The sequence below is a fragment of the Ascidia mentula genome, chromosome 8 (genome assembly GCF_947561715.1).
Source record: "Ascidia mentula chromosome 8, kaAscMent1.1, whole genome shotgun sequence".
Lineage (NCBI taxonomy): Eukaryota > Metazoa > Chordata > Ascidiacea > Phlebobranchia > Ascidiidae > Ascidia > Ascidia mentula.
The window spans coordinates 18,198,410-18,217,001 of NC_138573.1; the positions used below are offsets into that span (position 1 = coordinate 18,198,410).

The window sequence follows — 18,592 nt, forward strand, 5'->3', positions numbered from 1 at the left end:
TCATTTCTCTTGTCACTGACGACACCCAATAGTCTCCATTACCACCAAAGCAGTTGTTTAGTTTATCAAGTGTTTGTTGAGAGTTAGCTTTTGCGAGTCCATCAAATCCAAAACCTTTGCAATGATCATTTGCGTCCTTCGGTGATTTGTGTTCTTTGTAAACTCGATAAGTTACATTCCTAACTGTACACGTCGTCTTCATTTTTAAGTTGTAAAAATTGTTACCAAGTTGTCCGCTTTAAATCTAGCTTTAAACCTGTTTAAAGGCGCCTTTGCGTTGTTTTCCACAAATATGTGTACAATGATTCGCACAATACCACATTCAACAGCTCACAACAAACGGGAATTGTTTGCAAACAAATTGATTGATGCAAAAATATTCCATAATGTTCAATATTTTTGTAGACAGAGCCAAGCACGTTCAGAAACAGTTGCCACGTAATTTCAACATCTATTTACAGTTGTGCCTGAAAACTACTGAACCACCTCTTGTTTCCTGGTTGGCAACTTGTTTACTAGGGATCTTGCTAGGGTTGATGTAAATCTTTGGCCAAGCCTTGGTTTCATTTTAAAAGTTTTTTGCGTTCATACCAACACGCTTTTCTTTAATTAATTGCAATATTTAAGAAACCTGAGAAAACTCCTTTGTGAGTCCATTACTGTAACTGCAAACACATATTCCCCAAACTTCGATTTATTACAATTACAACGTAAAATATAACTTAAATTGATCCTGTTATGCAAGTCGCATAATAGCTGTGACCATTAAATTATTAACTGCCCGTTTATTCTCGAGTGCTCCCTTTAAAATTGTAAACCCACCCCTGGTGGCACTGGTACCACTGTAAAAATAACTGACTTATACCAAAAGTTCATCCATTTGGGAAGTTTATTTTTATGCTGCTTTGTATTCAAAATGGAACTTGGATTTCTTTTTCATCACATTCTGGCAATACTCAGTCATTTGATTCCCGGCCGGTCTGTATCTTGCCACAATGTAATGAACTCCTTCCGGGCTTTTCGCGATTCCAGCTCCCATTTCTACTGTTGACTTCCAAACAAGTTGTGTGAACTCACCTGTATTTTAAACCTTATGTTGAACAATTGATTACACGACCCACAAAAATACTTTGATTCACAGAGAAAATGTATGTGATGTGGTTTTGTCTTCTTCCACTAACTTGAATAAACGTTTATGTTTTTAAGTTGTAAGGTATAACAGTTGTAACGTGTTTAACCACACACCAATCTTCATATATACAAAAACGAAACATACAAAACATTAATAAACACGTTGAATATATGACTTGTGTTGGAAAAATTTTGATCACCGTTGTTTGTTTATCTGTGAACATCTGATCTTTTACGTCAACGGAAATTGTGATTATTCCACGGGAAGTATGTTTAGTTTATTATTACATTGCGACTATGGCCTAAACAGTACTGTTCATTACAGTGTGAAACTGTCGCACCACTTTTGGCAACAAACCCAAACAGAAATGCCACGATAATATTTTAATCATACTTGTTCCTGGTTGCCTTCCAGGTTTTCCAGCCTCATACTTCCGTCTCTGCTTGTACCACTTCCTCGTGACGTATCCAGCTTTTGACCACTTCCAACCTGTTATTTTGTACAAGCTCTCTCCGTCCCCTTGTCGCGTCTCAGTGTCTGCGTGCTTTAATTTTCCATCCTTAGCAAGCTGGTCGGCCCACCTAATCCAATGATGACAATTATAAAAAAAAGCGTCGTCTTAATGCGAGTGTTCATATATACAGCAACACACATACGGTGTAATATTTTTTTCATATATTTTTTTATTGGTTTTAGTTCTAATGCACGTGGCCACAAGTGTTATGAACACGTTTGCGAGACCTATTTACACAACTAGTCCTTTTCATTACTTTTACGCAAAGAATTTTAATGTATCTACTACATTGGAATAGAGCTGCAGAGAGGGTCACTGTTTCGACCTATTGGGTCTCATCTCACTCCGCTTGGTCTTCTGGCTGACAGGAACTTCAACAGTCACTGAGCTGCACTGATGAAACCTGACAGGTCGACACAGTGGCACCTCTCTGTTGCTCACTTGAATCTACTTACTCCTGTGCGTCCTTGCAAAGTTCTTCGCTTACTCTGAGGGGATCGGTGAAGTGTCTCTTCCTGTATCGGTTGTGAATCTTCAGCATCTCCTGAGCAAATCTGCTCACCACTAAATCCCTGCGAAAGGTTTGTGGTAAGTCCTGTGTTTTGTGTACCAGCATGACATGAAAAATTGCATCAAGCTGGTCTACTATCTTGGTTTCAAAACGGATATATTCAAGCTAAATTTTGTCCAGTCACTTCATTAGTATCACGTAGGTGGAAATAACAATAAGTTTTGTGTGTAAACATCATGCAGCTTATTTTGTTCGGTAATGGAAACCCATTTAGCGGAAAGAACAGTGTTGGTGAAAACATTACATGTGCATATAATCTAAGTTAGTTCTACTCCAACAATCAGAAGCATAAACTTCTCCTCCAACATTAAGCAAGAACCAACATACTTACGGGGAAATTTGCATTCCACCGACTGCTTCAATCCTCTGCTGTCACGATAACGCCTTATCTGAACATTCATTTGTTTGTGGGCAACTGTTACAGGCACAATGTAATACACTGTGACATCCTGTACGCGCACGTTGTTTCTCCCATTAAAACCTCACGTCCGTATTTATCGTGTTGTTTGCTGCTAACAACTTCTCCACCTCACTTCCTTAATCGTGTTATGATTTTGATAAATAGCCGTCCGCACAACTGGTGTTGTGGTGTATCAGGATACGGGGTTGGAGATCTCCAATCCACTGGAAATTATTTCCTTAAGTTTTCTCCCAGGTATTAACAAACCGGGATAACGTTTTGAAAATGGCTCGGTTTTATATAAGTTTTAAAAAGTTGAATAAATTTGTGACATTTGAAAAAAAACTCATCAACCTTTTTGTAACCGAATATGAATTTCAGCATTAGCTCGCAAACAACACTGTAAGCAGACGACAGGGAGCTGGAGGAAATGAGCTGTTGGTCTTTTAATTCGGGGAAAAACAACCACAGTGCTGTTTCCAATGATATATTTCACACAGGTTTTCTTCGCATGACAAGACTTTCCACTCTTCTAATGCCGTTTACTCACGTGTTTGGATCAACCTAATGTCAGAAAATTATTTATGTTTTGTTGGTGTTGTTGTTGCTCGATTGCTGGGACGGAAATTGTTAACCGGTCAACATGCCTAAAATTTCTGCCATGAATTCAATTGAACTTCGGTGAGGTTAAACTTATACATTCCCTAGCAACAAATTACTTTTATCGTACAATGGCTATGAATAAGTAAGAGGATAATGGGATATTACATGGAACGGGAAACGATTTTTTCCCACTCTAGACTTTTTTGGCGGTGTTTCTCGAACTATTGGCGTTACGCCTCGCTGCACACGTGGTTGATCCAAATTTATTTGTGCAAAATATTTTTTTGCGACTCTAATTTTAATCAGGTATAGAGTTGTGTGACCGAAAGTTGTTTGTTCCTGATTAATGTCGTCTCGCATGCATACTATGTTTTTGTGGTTACGGTTTTTTCAATTAATACCGAAAAGTTTTTGCATGCAGTATCATAAACATGCAATTGTGCTCATATACGAATAAAAATGTGCTTGTTTTGCATTTGCGTGCCTTGTTTTTCTTAGTTTTTGCCTCTAAACGAACCTTTTTGTTCCTAAAATTCAGATTATTGGGTAAATGGCGCAGTCTTCAAAGAGAAGTCAACCATCCTAACTAAAATTTATTATAATATCCTCGAAACCGGAGGGAGTTTGGACACAAATCTGATATTTCGGCATCAAACAGCAGCGTGGTTGCTTTTAGACCATGTCGATGGAAACCCAGGTTTCAGAACCTTCCTCGGCAGAAAATGAACAGGAAGCAATCACAAGTGGGAATGAGCTGATCACAAAGTTGGGCGACTGGTAACTTGTATCAAGATTTTGAGCTTGCTACAGTGGCATAATGATTAAGGGGATCGGTTTAACCTTCCTCGGTCATCTCACTTGATTTCGGTCAAGTTTATAATATCATGTTGCTGTTATTGTCAGGCGTATTGTATTTTGGTTGTGTGTTCCACCATTACCATAGGAAGCATATCAGAATAGCAGGCGAAACGTCGGTCAATAACAGTTTAATTTTGCCAGAAGGACCTATATGGGTATTAAATTGGAGAAATCCTGTTTTCAAGGCCCTCTGCTGTAATGCATCTAGTGACTGTTTCGCTTGTTTCCCACAGATTAATTCAAACAGAGTTTGTAATATTGGGTGTACAGAGCCAAGGCACGTGTAGTGCAAATGTTTTTAGGACTTTGTGAAGATGGGTAGGCTTTTTCTTATTATGTTACTAGGTGTGATTTGTGTGCAATCTTCAAATAATAATCGAAGGAACCCAAGAACGTCCATCACAAACAGCAACGGAACCCAAGGTAACTCGATTTTTGTGTAACTGAATATTTATAAACGTTTTGTAATAACGAAGCAGCAAGACTATATATGATCTCTGCAACATATCAAAACATTTTATGAAGTACGCTTGGAAGTTTTATATAAAATTAACACTTTTTCAGAAATGCCGAGTTGGATTGATCGAAGGTTAATGAGAAAAACGTATCATGCAGAACCTACAGGAAACCTTGTGCGATTTCAGTGCAAATCTGAAGGGACACGACCAATTATCACTACTTGGTATAAGAATGGAAAAATGCTCACAAAATATTCGAGGGTAGGAGGTTATAAGGTCAGTGAAAGGGTTAATTTACTTTTTGACTGGAAGCTTTGTTACCTTTTGTAAACGATCTATCACATAAGTCATCGTACCTACATTGATTGGGCGCTTCTGTGTGATAAAACTCGTCAAATATACATAAAAATAGATTTCCCTCTAATGGAATTGTGAAACAGTTAAGTGTGTTGAATGAGGTTTGCGGCTGCATTCATTAAAAAACAAGGTTTACGCAAGCAAATCTACAAGAAAGACGGTGTCGAATTTTGAAGGAGTGATTCGTAACTTTTTTGTCGGCACACCTTTGTAATCACAAGCAAGTTTTCGCACAGCCTATCTTGTATTGCAGTGTGCTAAATAACCAAACCTAAAAAGTCCGCCTCTCCGCATCATTTGTGTGCAACCTTGAGAATTACTTTTTTAATTTTTTAGTGGCTGTAGGAAGTGTCTATAGTGACAGTAGGTGTAACACATACGGTGCAAGTCGTCGATAATTTAATTCAAATTCCCTGTAAATCAGAGAAGTAAAAAAGGGTTCAAATCACAAATACTTAATTTTTTTCAGTTCCGACTTGACAATCAGGTTCTTATTTTACAATCTGTGGTCGTATCCGATAGAGGGCAGTACAGGTGCATTGCAAGAAACAAGTACGACTCCATTGATCACACGTACGTCCTTGACGTTCAAGGTTTGTGGCAAAGTGATACATTCCAGTCAATAAAAACCAAGCCTTTTAAATTTGTTGGGAAATATAAATTGGCTCACTTTCATCCGAGTAGAGCTATGCAGTAATGATGCAGGATTTTGGCTTTGCAACATGTGTTAGAATTGTCCGCATTACACAGGTAAACTTATTTTGTTGCAAAGCAAATTTTAAACCTACTGATGAGCAACAATTTCATAACCCCATGACACACTTTTCCTTTGTAAATTTGTAAAATATCTTCCTTTGGCTTGCGAGTCAGTGACGCAGCGACTTCGAAAGAGGTTTTGGGTTTTAAACTTCATATCACTGCTTAATGCTAAATTATTTCAATAAAAACAATACCTCAGTTTGGATATTATGGAAAACGCCAACGTGCAGATTTTAACTTACAAATTTGGGAGAAGTGCCGTGACCCCTATTTCTACTTCCTGGCTACGCCAATGTACAAGTAAAGTGTGTTTGAAATTGCAGAGCGTGCAGCTCATCGACATCGACCAATAATCGCATCGATGAGGAACAAAACAACGCACGTTGGAGAGGAAGCGCGATTTGAGTGCATTATGTATTCATCCCTACATCCTCTTATACAGTGGCGAACTCCCAAACACTCCGGCAATATTACAACCAAACTTAACAGCGGTATTATGGTACGTCGCTAATTCCCATTGCTGTGAAAATTTTCCTGCCATATCATTCTATTTCAGTTGAGTATTGTAAACCTCTCTAATCTTAGAGCCGTTTATAAACTTATTTGTGCTTGTAAATATTTCCCCGCATATTTTAAAGCTTACGGAAGTTCTGATGACTTTTTTGTGTGTGAAATAGTTGCCCCTCATTTTTTCTGATCATATTTGGGCCCCGCACTTTCTAGGACCTGAACTGCCCTGCCATATATTATGTATCCGACACAAAAACCAATCCTAAAATAAATGAAAGATAATATGTACTCGTTGCGAATTGCTCTGAAAAATATGTACTGGGTAGCAAAGTACGAACCTTCACACTATATTGTAACCCACTTTGCAGCAACGCGTTCCCCTGGCCACGTTCCCCTTCATTGGTAATCAGGCGTTGATTCAATGTTGGTTTACTGTTAAAATCGAAAATGCAATAAAATATAATCGACTGCATCAAAACTAACGTTTCCGATTAAAAAGTACAAACTATAACATAATATTTGTGAACATCAGTGGCGCTGCCTTCATTTGTTTAACCTTCTTTCACCAAACCAGAATGTTTGCGCACACTAGTAAAGCCATTTCATACATTCGTAGGTGACATCAACGAATGATGGCGTGCTCATAGTGAAAAACACGACCAAAGCAGATGAGGGGATGTACACTTGCATTGTGGGAAACGCGATCGGGATATCCCACGCCAACGTATGGTTAACAATTAAATCAAGTGCGTATTCCTTTAGGCCAATAATACTAAGTTTCCATGTCGCGATTTGGTTTAGCCCAAGTATGGTTATATGGTATATTGTTAAACTCTAATCAAGTCTTGCCGTTTGACAGACGAAACGTTGGTTCAATAAACATTGCATTGATTTTTGCCAGATGTACAATTATTTTGAGAAATGAATCATGTCTGGCAGCACACTAAACATAATACTGCAAACAGCACTGTTGCGGTTTTAAAGGCAAAACGTTGACCCTTTACCATTTAGTGGTAACAAGTTTAGGCTTAAAAGAAACAATGTTAAGCGGTCGGCACTTGCAGATGTATTACAACGTTATATAATTAACAAAGATAATAAAATGTTTAAAAATATATCAGTTATGATGCGAATAGTTTTGTCCGCTTACATTCTATTCCGATTTTCCGCACACAATTTTAACACGATCTATTTGTGTGTCTAGGTATAAATTGGACTGAACAGAAACCGGAACATGTTTCGCAGACATTGGGATCCACCGTCCGTCTTAACTGCTTTGTGGATGGAGTTCAACCAATTCAAGTAAAGTGGTACAAGAACGGAGCCCTGATGCGCTACTCATGGCGAAATAAGGCAAGACATCATATCGTGTTAAAGTTCATACTATTGGCACTATTTATAAGCACATAAATAAGAAAGATGCAGCTCAAATGACGATGAACTAGCCAGATCAAAAAACTCCAAAAGTATCTCAAATGCCTTGTGTACTCTTCTTGGGCACTTCATTCGCCGTGATGTACTTTTTTTAGAGTGGAATCGAAAATTAAACATTCTTAAAGCTTTAACCTTTAAACTTTACAGTTTCGGAAAAGAAAGCAGGTGTTGATCTTGGCATCTGTATCTTCTCGAGATGAAGGATCGTACACATGCGTGGCCTCAAACCAACATGAGAAATTATCTCACACTTACCAACTGACAATTACAGGTTTTTGCCAAATGTATCTATAACCGCACTTGGTGTAAACTAATACTTATGCTGCTATCAGACATGTTTTATAGCTGCAATACAGCTCTTCTGGCAATAGTTTTATTATATCAACGTTTCGGCCACCATGCAGTAGCATTCGCACTTGATGTGAATGGTTGTAGGAATCTGCAATTTTTTTTTCTACACAAACGAAAGCAATGCAAACACAGTAAAAAAACTGAAAGAGCACATTCATTAGGTGTGAATACTTTGTGAAACTAACACCATTTGGTTTGAGTAAATACAACATTATTAGTGACATCACTTATTGCCCCTACAAATGTGGAAAAAAAAGTTTTTTTCTCCAATTCACAATCACTATTGGGAATTTGCGATGCGATTTATTTTCAATTCCACAATTTGTTTCGTTGTGTACAACATAACACATTATGATATGTGTTACCAGAAACCATTGAACTACCTCCAGTGAAAATAGTAGCGGCAACAATTGGTGATCGCGTAACACTTGCGTGCCCGACTCCAAACAACACCAACATCAGTTGGCTGAAACACATTCAAGTGAACGGAAGCAATATTGACCCGATGACAAATCTGCCTTATGTAAGGTTACTGCAGGTCAGTTACAAAGCTTTTCCCTCCGTAAGGTTAATATAGGTCAAATACAACAAATGTCAAATCTTTCAGAGTCAGAGCAGCAACACAACAGAAAGGGAATTGATTCTTGAGAACGTGGGCGTGGAAGATTCTGGCGTGTACAGTTGTGTGGTTGGTGCGGAAAGATATGCAACGATGACAAGCGTCAGGTTGGCAGTGATACCAGGCAAGTTAAATTGATTCAATGCACAGCTTGAACGAAAACTAATAATTATGCGTCTAATTTCGGTAAAGGTTATGTTTATCGCATTATTATGAAACCATGTGTTTAAAAGTAGTGTTACGCGACTGCCAAGCGAAAAATTTTGATTTGCTATTTGTTATGAAAAATTGAAGGTTTATTCTAACACGCGTAAGGTGTGGTGAAATAAGTAACGCTGACGTTAGTGCTAGGGGGTTTCCCATGTTGTAAATTGTGTAATTCTGTAAAGCAACTGATTTTTGTTTATTCCACAGCTGAAATGTTTGTTCTGCCGCGCCGACCAAGTGATTGAACTGTGGTTACTTTTCTTTTTCTCCTCTTTCATCACTTAATTATATTCTACACATTCCATTGTATGCGTATTAATAAATCACTCTTTGTATCTGTCCAAATCTTCCATCAAACTTTTTGTAAGGCGAAGTTTCATTAAAAATGAACGATGCAAAAAGCACAAAAGCATATTCTGCCATTCGAGTAACACAAATGTATTTCAGCTATTCGGCATTTCCTGTTTGTTCTTTTTAGTCGTCTGCTAAGGGTTGGCTGAACAGATACACGCGATAAATAACCAACAACAACCACATGAGGAACAAGAGCGGTCCGCCGCACACTTGAACCGAATCTTTACGGTTTAGTCGCAACCGTTTACTGCATGACGTCATCGGGGCGCATGTGACGTCATCATCTACAGGCGCACGAAGCGGCCACCATGTCCTTGTACCTGCGCAGGACGACGTAATCGTTGTGATCGAAATAAAGAAGGTTTATGTCGTAGAGTTGGTCGGGTGTACAACAAGGCATCTCGACCGGCTGCCCACCGAGACCTAGTGTGTGCATTATGCTCTGCACAGTAGCGTGGTTGCTCGGTTTCAGGTTCTGACCGAGGGGAAAAGCACACTTGCCGCGGCAGTGGTACGCGTTGTAACCCTGGGGGTGGATGATCCAACCCGACCATCCCATTTCTTCAAAGTCGACGTAGAGAGGATATCGGCGACAGGAGCGGCTCGCCGACGATTCGGTGGAAAGGGTCGAAAACGACGGAAACCTGGACGAGGAACTGGAAAATCCATGTTGGGAAGACGGTTGTTGGTCATTCTTGATGCTTCCATCTGCCGCGTAATCAAAGCCCCAAGAACTCGGGTTCTCGAATTCGTATCCGTAATCGTACCCACTCCACTGCTCGTCTTGTTCTGAGGTTTTGTTGATTTTGGTGGATTTCCATACGTCATCCGCCTCCTCCTCCTCCTTCTTCGTCCCATGTTTCTTTTCCTTTTTGTTGTTCTTCCTCGATTTTTTGCCTCCGGACTTTTTCGGTTTTTCAACCGAGCGTTTATGCCTTGCGAGCTCTGTAGACGGTTGCGGCGCATGGACAACATCTTCCACCGTTCGGGGTTGATTTAGAAGTTCCAGAGTTTCTGATCAACAAAACATGACATATTATTTGTGCTGTAGAGTTAACAATTAATCGTTTTGGGTTTCAACGTTGTATATTGTTTGTTGCTGATGCTGCCAGGCATATTACTTCGTGATTTTCCTTATGAAGGTCAGTAGAATAACGACCGAAACGTCGTCCAAACAAGTTTTTCTTTATGCCAGAAGAGCCTCAAATTACTAAGTTATATATTGTTGTTTTAAATATTATCTAAAACAACATTTTAATTTTCAATTCAATTGCTTCCAGTTAAAATAATGATTTCAAAGAATGTTCAGCATTGTCTTACGAGACCAGGATAAAAAGAAACTTTCACTTAGTTTATTGAAGCAATTTTATAAACACTTACTCGTCTTCTGTGAATGATTTATAAAGTTTTGGCTGTTGTTCGTGAACAAAACCAATATCGGTTGTTTCCACTTGGAGAACGATCGTGACGTGATCACTTTCCCGCGTTTCGATGTTGTTTCTATGGTGATGCCCAGGTTTTCGGATCCGTCCGAGTTCCAATGTTCGACCTGTGCAACAAGAAATACCGGGAATGTAATAATGCCAATATTGATCAGTGGCCAAAGCTCACAAAATCATCTATTTCATTTTGCAAGGGCAAGGTTTGTTGAAATAATTTTAAGCGGTCAGCAAAGAAACAGGTCCAGTAGATAATTCAGTAAATAAAAAAAATCTTGCGTAGCATTAGGAAAACTTAGTGTATCAGCAACACAGTAGGTATCGTTGTATTGCATGCAGGTTACACTTTATTATTTTGATCACACAACTCACTGTTGTAAGGAGAGGAAAGATTTGCCAACCGTAGACATGCGAAGGGAGACGTCTAGCGGCCACTAAAGCTTTGCGTACATCTCCACCAGGGTGTTTTGGAGACAGAACCTGCGAAACAAGTCAGTTAGTTACGGATGATTTTTAGGATGAATCACGGTTCTCAACGTTGGTCTATGCCTCCAGGACGAAAACCACAACCGATATTATTAACTTTCCTCATAACCGATATTCGCAAGTTTTCAAACTTCACACTAAAACAATATTGTAAGCGATCAGTTTTAAAGATAAAAACTATATTCGTAATTCCTTCCCAATCTACCTGGTAAATTCGTATGAAGTAACTCCCTGGTTTGGCGAATCTCTGCAGAAACTTAGGTCTGTCTTGGTAAACGTGAAGTTCAGCATCAAGAAGATCTTCCCGTTTTCCCACAGGGCGAAGATCAAAACGACAACTTTTTGGACAAGCTTTGTCTGGAAAAATAGATATTTGTGTTCGTTTGTTCTAATTTCACAGGCTTTTATTGGATAAGCTTTAAATATTTTTGGGCCGTAGCTGAAATTTAGGACCAAAACATCAAGTTTTAAATAACAATGATAACACTGTTCAAACCAAACTGCTTCTAACTATTTTACATGTTGTGTAAATAAACTTTGATTTAAATGGCAAACGAAACAGTATCGTGATAAGGTAGCCTGGTGTGGCGATGTTTTTATCAACTATGATAACTTACATAAAAATATAAGCAATAAATCAACTAACCTATATTGGGAATACTTCGAACTGTATCTGCGTCCAGCAAACCCGGAGCTCTCGTTACTCCATGGCGATCAGCTATGGTGTTGTACAAATCCACCATGTATTGAGGTGGCTTCTTTGCTTCATTGAGTGGGTTGGACATCACTGCTTTGATCACGGGATCCTGACATTGTGATACAGCAGCGAATTTAGTTTTTGGAAATATAGAGACGAGCAATATAAACTGTTGATATATTTTGTCCGTCACTAACTTTTTCGCAAGCTTTATTCAGAAGTTTGCCTGCTAGTTTGAGCACAGTCGCTGTAGCTAATGAGTTAATACAGGCACTGCTGGTGAACAAAGGGCGCGTTTGAAACGTCTGCTCGTTATGTCCAGCAATCTAGCTTTAGCCTTATTCAAGTTTATTCAAAAAAGTCTTGCATTTTGTTCACAGTTACCTCTCTATCGCCAACCGATATCACTCATTAAGTATGTTTGGTAGTTAATGTGTAGCACCGCTTGTTTCATGAATTAAAACCGGAAAACTTGCAGCACGTGATTCACAACTTTAGTTAAAAAGACATTACGTACCGGCATGTCAAACATATACAGGAGTTCCCACATCGCCTTCGCTTTAATGTCTTCCGGAAGATGTTCCATCATTTCTTTAAACCTCCTCTTCATCGCCTCGTTTTCAGTGAAGTAATCTTTTCCTCCCATCTTTTTCTCATCTAGGAGCCTCCTACCGACAACCTCCACCATCCTCTTTTGCTTCCGGGAGTGGGGTTTAGAGGAGGAGGAAGAAATGAGAAGTACAAAGGAGAAAACCAGAAGCACATTTAAAGAAATCATTGTGTTATTTACAAAATCGATCTAAAACACATAAGAAATGGAGTTATTTCAAATAATGGCAATGATTCTCAAAGTTTTCGCAAAGGTTATTCAACTTATCCAAAGTAACGCCAATCGCTATCTGCTCACTGTACGGCTTTTTTAAAAGATTGATCCAACTCTTACTTCATCAAAAGACACGATACCTGCATGATTTCGCAAGATAACTGACTGTTTGAAACTCTCGACTTGTGGTTATATACAACTGGATTATCGCTACGACAATTTGCATTACTCGACGAAAAACTATTTCACCACGGGAGGTTGGAGTGACGACGTTGCATCCAATAACAACATGCGAACAACACCCTGCCTCTGGCACAGCAGGAACTCACCACCGCTGTTCCCATCCAATGCAATCTAACTTATAGGGAAAAACACCTGTCGCTACCAAAGCTCACGGCGGAATCCCTCGTAGCAGCGGGAGAAAAAAAATCCGCCTTTTAAGTCGCAGCGACCGCACAGCTGTGATATGTTTGGGGTGGTAATTATACTCCACCACGTTCACACCTTATCGGTTGTACGATAATTTGGCTTGGCGCTTGAGCGAGGAACTAATTAACTGGAATTTGCATTAGGGCTCACGTAGACACGACTTGTTTTCACAGCAAGATTAGCTGTGTTTGAAGTAAGCTTAATTGCGACTGCAGCTAATTGGGCTCGCGTCATACTTTGAAATTTTTCTTTGTAAATCAAGTTGAGCAATTCGTTTGAATTGAATAATTATGGAATGTACTGCAATCCTTAAAAAAAGGTAAATTAAATTTAAATTTTTTCTTTTTATTATTCACGGAACAAATCCAAAACCTTCCGATACTTTCAGGACTAATTTCATTGAAGGAAATTTCCACGTAAATTAAATGATAAACTCAACAGAATGACGTTTTTCGCATAAGCTTTAAAACTCCCCAAATAAAATTTCTGCATTCGCGGAGGTGACATGGTCGTCTGTTGCTCAGGTTTTTTCAGTCTGGGTTCATTTAAATTTCACGCTTATCCTCAAAACAACACTGAACATGCAACCAATTTCACGGTCTGATTTGATTTCCGCGCTACTGGACTTACAGTAACAATTTCAAGCAAGTAGCCACAAATTTGTCCGTATTGGCCGGGGGCGGTTTGGCCACACAAAGAGATGACGTAAACAAACAAGCGCGGTACGAAACAATGCAAATTGTGACGTTGATAATGGGACAAAGCACCTGGCGCAATCGCGGACGTTTGTTGGCTTATCCTTTAAACGGTTTTGTTTTTTCTTTTCAGAGAGAGCTTCTAAAACGGACATTGTTTCTTCAACCCACATACAAGTATTGTTGCAGCGGATTGTTTGGGTTGCAACAAATCAAACAAACATGACGAAGTGAGTTAATAACGAAATGTTGTTCAGTCCCAAAGCGCCTTTTCACGTATTTCAAATACTGTAAAGTGTTCATACGTTTTAAAAATCGCCCAAAAAATAAAGTCTTTTTGCTCTTTTTATAAAAATAATGTAATTGTAAACAAGTCACTAACTCGCTTGATTGTAATTACGCTTCTTTGGAAAGTTATGTGACATGTTTAGCCAATTGTAGGACCTGAACTAATTTGTGGGAATTTCATGCTAAAGTTTCATGGGAACAACGTAGGCTACTTCTTGATATGGTTGGTCTACTTGTCAAAGCACATCTGATGAAAAGAATGTGGTGCTTTTATTCGTAAAATCACGCGCCAGAAATTCAAGCACATGAAAGCGACGAGCTCAATAACACTCCGTAGCGAAAATGCAAATTATATTCTCGTCTATTCCACGAGATCACAATGGAAACTGAAAACACATTTCATCCACTATGCGGCACGCCTGCTATGACATCATAATGGAAACTTTTGGAACTGTAAACGTCACGAGCGTGTAAGACGTCATCACGCACAGCCGCAACGACGCACTTGGGCCACGTGTTCGGTGACGCCATCCCTATTCACATACGTGACGTCATGGATGCGCGTGGGTGAGCACGAGACGTCATGAGTTTCAAGCGCCATTAAACATTTCTTGGCGGGATGACCGCGGCGTTTGGCGCGAAGTACGCAGCGTTCTATTGGTTCGCAAGTTCCCACGCAACGACCGACATCTATAACCTGAAACAATATGTCCATTGTAAGTTGCGCGTTTCGAAGTTTTCGATATAACAATATCAAAAATTAAGATGTAAAGATTATTGACTTTTTCTTATCAAACAAGTCATACACACCTTTGTCGCAAGGGCAAATTTTCCGGTTTTGTGATCAGCTTTTCTTTCTGTAACAGCGACGTTAAAGTGCTGACGGTAGCAGGTAGATTCGCATTTGCATTCGGCGATTGACGTCACGCTGATGATGCCGTTTGGTCCCATGATGGGGAGGGAGGTGGAACGGACGGCTCTGCACGCTTTTCCACCTAAAACAAACAACAAGCCGTGTTAAGTGAATTGTCCTTTGATCAAACTCTATAAAAAAGAGCTTTGCCAATTCTTTGGAACAATATTTACCGCATAAAGTGCATTAAAGGTGTCAGTGTAATAATACACACAAGATATATACATATTTCTTGCCAAGGTTTATTTAGGAAATCGCGTTACCTTTTTTGCAGCCTCCCGCGCAGTGACCAATATCCACAGCAGCTTCAAACTGGGTGCCCACAAAGAAACGTTTCAGTTTCGGAATCCGATCACAGCGTTTCGGCGTCTTTCGGCACTGACACTCATCTATGACGTCATAGACCTTCGGGCCGCGGTTAATTGTGACGGTTTCGACGTGTACAAGAGAAGGCTCGCACGTGGCCTCGGCTTGAGAGTTTGTCAAAGAACAGGAAATTGACTCGCTTGATTCTTCCTACGAAAAAACAACAAGATTTCAGTGAAGATACAACGACAACAATAAAAAAGTACTGTAGCTTTTCGCTTGGCAAACTTTCAATACTAGCTTAGTATAATAACTTAAACTCTCTGTACCATGCCTTTAACATTGTTGTTTTGTAAAATACCCCATGACGTTACGTAACGTTTAGGCAACACAACAAATTCATTGGATCTCAAATCGATAAAATCAGCGAATTCACTGCGACCAATTTGAAATGTCCAATCCGTGACATCAGGGCGCCAGATTTTATCTTGTCTCCCGAGTTATAATCAGAAGGAAATTGTTTGCGCGATAAACATATTGAGTTATATTAGCTAACGTTTCTTAGTTGCATTTAGTTTTTAGGTTACTATAAGTGACATAACCTTGTTCAATTTCGAGACCAGTTGGTTTCTATTTACCTGCTGCTCTTGGATTCTTTCCAGAACACTAACGTATTGATTTCCTCGCACATTGTCGCCGCATGAGGCGCTACAGCGTCCCACATCAAGGCGGATCGGTCTCCCACTTGGGTCTGCAAATAAAGAGCAAATTTAATGCATTTTACTTGACTGGAGCATGAACATACGTAAAAAACATTTAAACTTTCTGCATGCGCTAAGATATGAGTAATATTTATAACCTTTTATGCAACATACAAAGTTATACAATTTGTACAAGCGTAGGGAATGAGAGACGCTTTCTCTACGACATACGATACTGGTGGGAATGTTACGCCTAGTTGAAACTGGGTTGCCAAAGTACAAACTGTAAACGAACAACACAGCGAAAAGATAACACAACACCCAAATGCCTAAGTTTTAATAATTCCTTCATATAAATGCATTTTACGACCTTAAACATGCATTTGCAACCGGACAGTTTGAGGAAATCTGTTAAATCCATCGCTTGATCTTACACACCCAAAAATAATTTTCAGTTTTGGGAACTTACCAACACCGACGTTGTAGACGCGGGAAACTCTCCTGCAACAACTTGTTCCTCCCGCAACAATCCCTGTATTATAAAAACCAAATTATAAATGAAACTAAATTGAGATTTTTTTTTGCGTAACACGATTCTTACCTCTGATGTAGACGAAGAAACAAAGCAAATAGACGCAAGAAAACATATTTACTCCGGCCACGCAGTGGAAGCCGACGATTGCTGAAACTTTTACAGACAGAGTGTTCTCAATTCTGTTGCTGACTTCCACAGGCTGTCGACCTTTTATCCGATGAAGAAACGTACGGCGTAACTGCGATATCGTGTGTCAGAATGTGTCATTGTGGCCACACCGCGACCGGCTTTATAAATCCACAGTTTTTCAGCGATTAGGCGAAGTGGCAGACACGGCGGCAGCAGCTCACAGACGAGAAGCGCCTCAGACAAAAGAAAATACATCACAATTGGAGGCAGACGAGTTGGAATTACCCAGCGCGCCACAAGGAACACGCATGGCCCAGACGCCGAGCTTGTCACAGCGACGCCGAGTATAATTGCCATCTGCATGGGTTTGGGCGCCGCTGACGCGAACGACATCGAAACAACAAAGAGCAAAGTGCTGTTGTTTGTTTGTTTTGTGGTTGTATCTCGCGGGACAATCGAAATGCATCGTTCCCAGTTCGGTTTCCTAGACACTCTTAAGGCTGTCGACGTTACGATGTGGCAGGCAAGTTCTCGTCTTTGCTTTGTTGCGTCATTTGCCGACGTTGATCGCGCTCATGGGATTGTAGCTACATTTCCAACCGCACAAATCAAATCCTATTTTGTGGCAACAAAACCAATAAAGAATTGAAACTGTGTCAAAATTTAGCGGCCGATGGACAAACTTAGTCTTACATCATCCCATTATGAATAACTACGATATTTCAGCTAACAATTTTGTTCTTCTAACTTTTGTTTAAATATTGTTCTAGAAATGTCAATATGTATATATTCATTTGAATGCGAAAGAGAATTCATTTGCATACTAGTCTAAATGACAAGCAACCTAATTTAGTTACGACTAAAGTTTAGTAGTCCAAATCCCAACATATTATCCGGATTCCAACCCTGTTTCCGCGATTCAATAAAACTTCGCTAAATTTGTCCTCGTGTGTAAATACCAAGACCATAAACACTGGCGGTAGAAACGAAAGAAAGCCTCACTTGTAACAATGGAATTTTAACGACTGGCAACCGTGGTTACAACCTAACAAACACAAACCCCTTTTACCCTCTCGTCAGCCATGTGGCGCGAAGTTTGTATTTTTCATCCCATGTCATTTCTGATTAAACATTTTATGTTTTAGTTTAATCACAAAAAAACTATTACATGCATTTATTCTTCTTCTTTGTCACACAGCAACGGCCCTGAAGCAAAAGTTTTCATTGCCACAAAGCTTTGACTGTAGTACAAACATGGTTTATGGCTGGGTAAAGTAAGTTGACGTTATCAGTTTATTCCTGAGGGCAATGTTATGAAACATCAAAAGTTTTGTGCAAATCACAAGTTTGGCTGAATGAAAACTCTTCCACTTTTTGCTTTACCACATCGGTATTATGGACAAGCAAGCTACCCGCTAATCCAGACAGCATTTTGCTTTTACATGTGTATTTACGATGATCAAATATAATGCGATAAAACGATGTTTCTTGCAAGTTTCCTAAATGCATAATTTTCCATTTCTTCCAAGGTGGGGTTAATTTGCTGCTGCAGATCTTGTCGTATCGTTGTTTTTAGCGTTTCGTCATTATTTGAAACAATTTTTTGCAATTTGGCACGAAGTGTTTGCATCATTAATATATATGTTGTTGCAAAAACTTCAGACTGGTTCACATCTTTCAGACACATATTGCAATGATGCAAGGCTTTTTCGAAATCTTCTTGGCCACATAAACTGATGACAAGCAGTCTGTTGAGGCCACAAGACAGCACGTCTTGGTTTCCAATAGGACATACTTTCTGTCTTGTAGCTAAGGCCTTCTCAAAAACTACTTGTGCTTCCTCGTATTTGCACAAGTTGTTGAGGCATATTCCATAATGAGTACAAATTTCCAAAAAAAGGTTTGAAGTATCTCCTTTGACTTCATGATATGCACGTCTGAGATATTTCAGAGCAATTTTGTTTTTGCCAAGCTTTTTGTACGCATCTCCTATTCTAAAATTCACATGACCCTTTTCTGCAAAT

General features: G+C 39.4%; 4 protein-coding genes across 4 annotated transcripts; 1 reads left to right on the forward strand and 3 right to left on the reverse strand.

Moving 5' to 3' along the window:
* Window positions 1-895: 895 nt before the first annotated feature.
* Window positions 896-2,262, reverse strand: LOC145912169 (Golgi-associated plant pathogenesis-related protein 1-like). Its single transcript, XM_082999576.1, has 3 exons — window positions 2,102-2,262; window positions 1,526-1,713; window positions 896-1,077 (listed from the first exon to the last, which is right to left on the reverse strand). Exons 1-3 carry the CDS (start codon window positions 2,260-2,262, stop codon window positions 896-898), a joined length of 531 nt encoding a protein of 176 aa, XP_082855702.1.
* Window positions 2,263-4,384: 2,122 nt separating this feature from the next.
* On the forward strand, window positions 4,385-9,366 carry LOC145911578 (fibroblast growth factor receptor 1-like). Its single transcript, XM_082998973.1, has 10 exons — window positions 4,385-4,501; window positions 4,643-4,812; window positions 5,363-5,486; window positions 5,976-6,151; window positions 6,779-6,908; window positions 7,367-7,515; window positions 7,744-7,867; window positions 8,316-8,485; window positions 8,555-8,690; window positions 8,981-9,366. The coding sequence occupies exons 1-10, from the start codon at window positions 4,393-4,395 to the stop codon at window positions 9,016-9,018; spliced, it is 1,326 nt and encodes a 441-aa protein (XP_082855099.1). The 5' UTR covers window positions 4,385-4,392; the 3' UTR covers window positions 9,019-9,366.
* Window positions 9,367-9,389: 23 nt separating this feature from the next.
* On the reverse strand, window positions 9,390-12,527 carry LOC145912170 (bone morphogenetic protein 7-like). The gene is made up of 6 exons (XM_082999577.1): window positions 12,267-12,527; window positions 11,699-11,858; window positions 11,258-11,409; window positions 10,939-11,046; window positions 10,508-10,676; window positions 9,390-10,141 (listed from the first exon to the last, which is right to left on the reverse strand). Exons 1-6 carry the CDS (start codon window positions 12,525-12,527, stop codon window positions 9,408-9,410), a joined length of 1,584 nt encoding a protein of 527 aa, XP_082855703.1. The 3' UTR covers window positions 9,390-9,407.
* A 1,726-nt stretch (window positions 12,528-14,253) lies between these two features.
* Window positions 14,254-16,676, reverse strand: LOC145911673 (uncharacterized). Its single transcript, XM_082999085.1, has 6 exons — window positions 16,506-16,676; window positions 16,374-16,436; window positions 15,842-15,954; window positions 15,161-15,413; window positions 14,795-14,979; window positions 14,254-14,681 (listed from the first exon to the last, which is right to left on the reverse strand). The coding sequence occupies exons 1-6, from the start codon at window positions 16,549-16,551 to the stop codon at window positions 14,466-14,468; spliced, it is 876 nt and encodes a 291-aa protein (XP_082855211.1). The 5' UTR covers window positions 16,552-16,676; the 3' UTR covers window positions 14,254-14,465.
* Between the last annotated feature and the right edge of the window lie 1,916 nt (window positions 16,677-18,592).

What these genes read in the sequence shown, in the direction of transcription:
- LOC145911673 (XM_082999085.1), bottom strand. Translation starts at nt 16,551, where the DNA reads ATGTTTTCTTGCGTCTATTTGCTTTGTTTCTTCGTCTACATCAGAG. An exon ending in TTTCTTCGTCTACATCAGAG is followed by an intron (nt 16,437 to 16,505) that starts GTAAGAATCGTG and finishes TTTATAATACAG; the next exon opens with GGATTGTTGCGGGAGGAACA. An exon ending in CGCGGGAGGCTGCAAAAAAG is followed by an intron (nt 14,980 to 15,160) that starts GTAACGCGATTT and finishes TGTTTGTTTTAG; the next exon opens with GTGGAAAAGCGTGCAGAGCC.
- LOC145911578 (XM_082998973.1), top strand. Translation starts at nt 4,393, where the DNA reads ATGGGTAGGCTTTTTCTTATTATGTTACTAGGTGTGATTTGTGTGCAA. An exon ending in AAACAGCAACGGAACCCAAG is followed by an intron (nt 4,502 to 4,642) that starts GTAACTCGATTT and finishes ACACTTTTTCAG; the next exon opens with AAATGCCGAGTTGGATTGAT. An exon ending in GTACGTCCTTGACGTTCAAG is followed by an intron (nt 5,487 to 5,975) that starts GTTTGTGGCAAA and finishes TTGAAATTGCAG; the next exon opens with AGCGTGCAGCTCATCGACAT.
- LOC145912170 (XM_082999577.1), bottom strand. Translation starts at nt 12,527, where the DNA reads ATGATTTCTTTAAATGTGCTTCTGGTTTTCTCCTTTGTACTTCTCATT. An exon ending in TGTATATGTTTGACATGCCG is followed by an intron (nt 11,859 to 12,266) that starts GTACGTAATGTC and finishes TCACAATGTCAG; the next exon opens with GATCCCGTGATCAAAGCAGT. An exon ending in ACTTCATACGAATTTACCAG is followed by an intron (nt 11,047 to 11,257) that starts GTAGATTGGGAA and finishes CTTGTTTCGCAG; the next exon opens with GTTCTGTCTCCAAAACACCC.
- LOC145912169 (XM_082999576.1), bottom strand. Translation starts at nt 2,262, where the DNA reads ATGCTGGTACACAAAACACAGGACTTACCACAAACCTTTCGCAGGGAT. An exon ending in CTTTGCAAGGACGCACAGGA is followed by an intron (nt 1,714 to 2,101) that starts GTAAGTAGATTC and finishes TCATTGGATTAG; the next exon opens with GTGGGCCGACCAGCTTGCTA. An exon ending in TGGAAGGCAACCAGGAACAA is followed by an intron (nt 1,078 to 1,525) that starts GTATGATTAAAA and finishes TTTAAAATACAG; the next exon opens with GTGAGTTCACACAACTTGTT.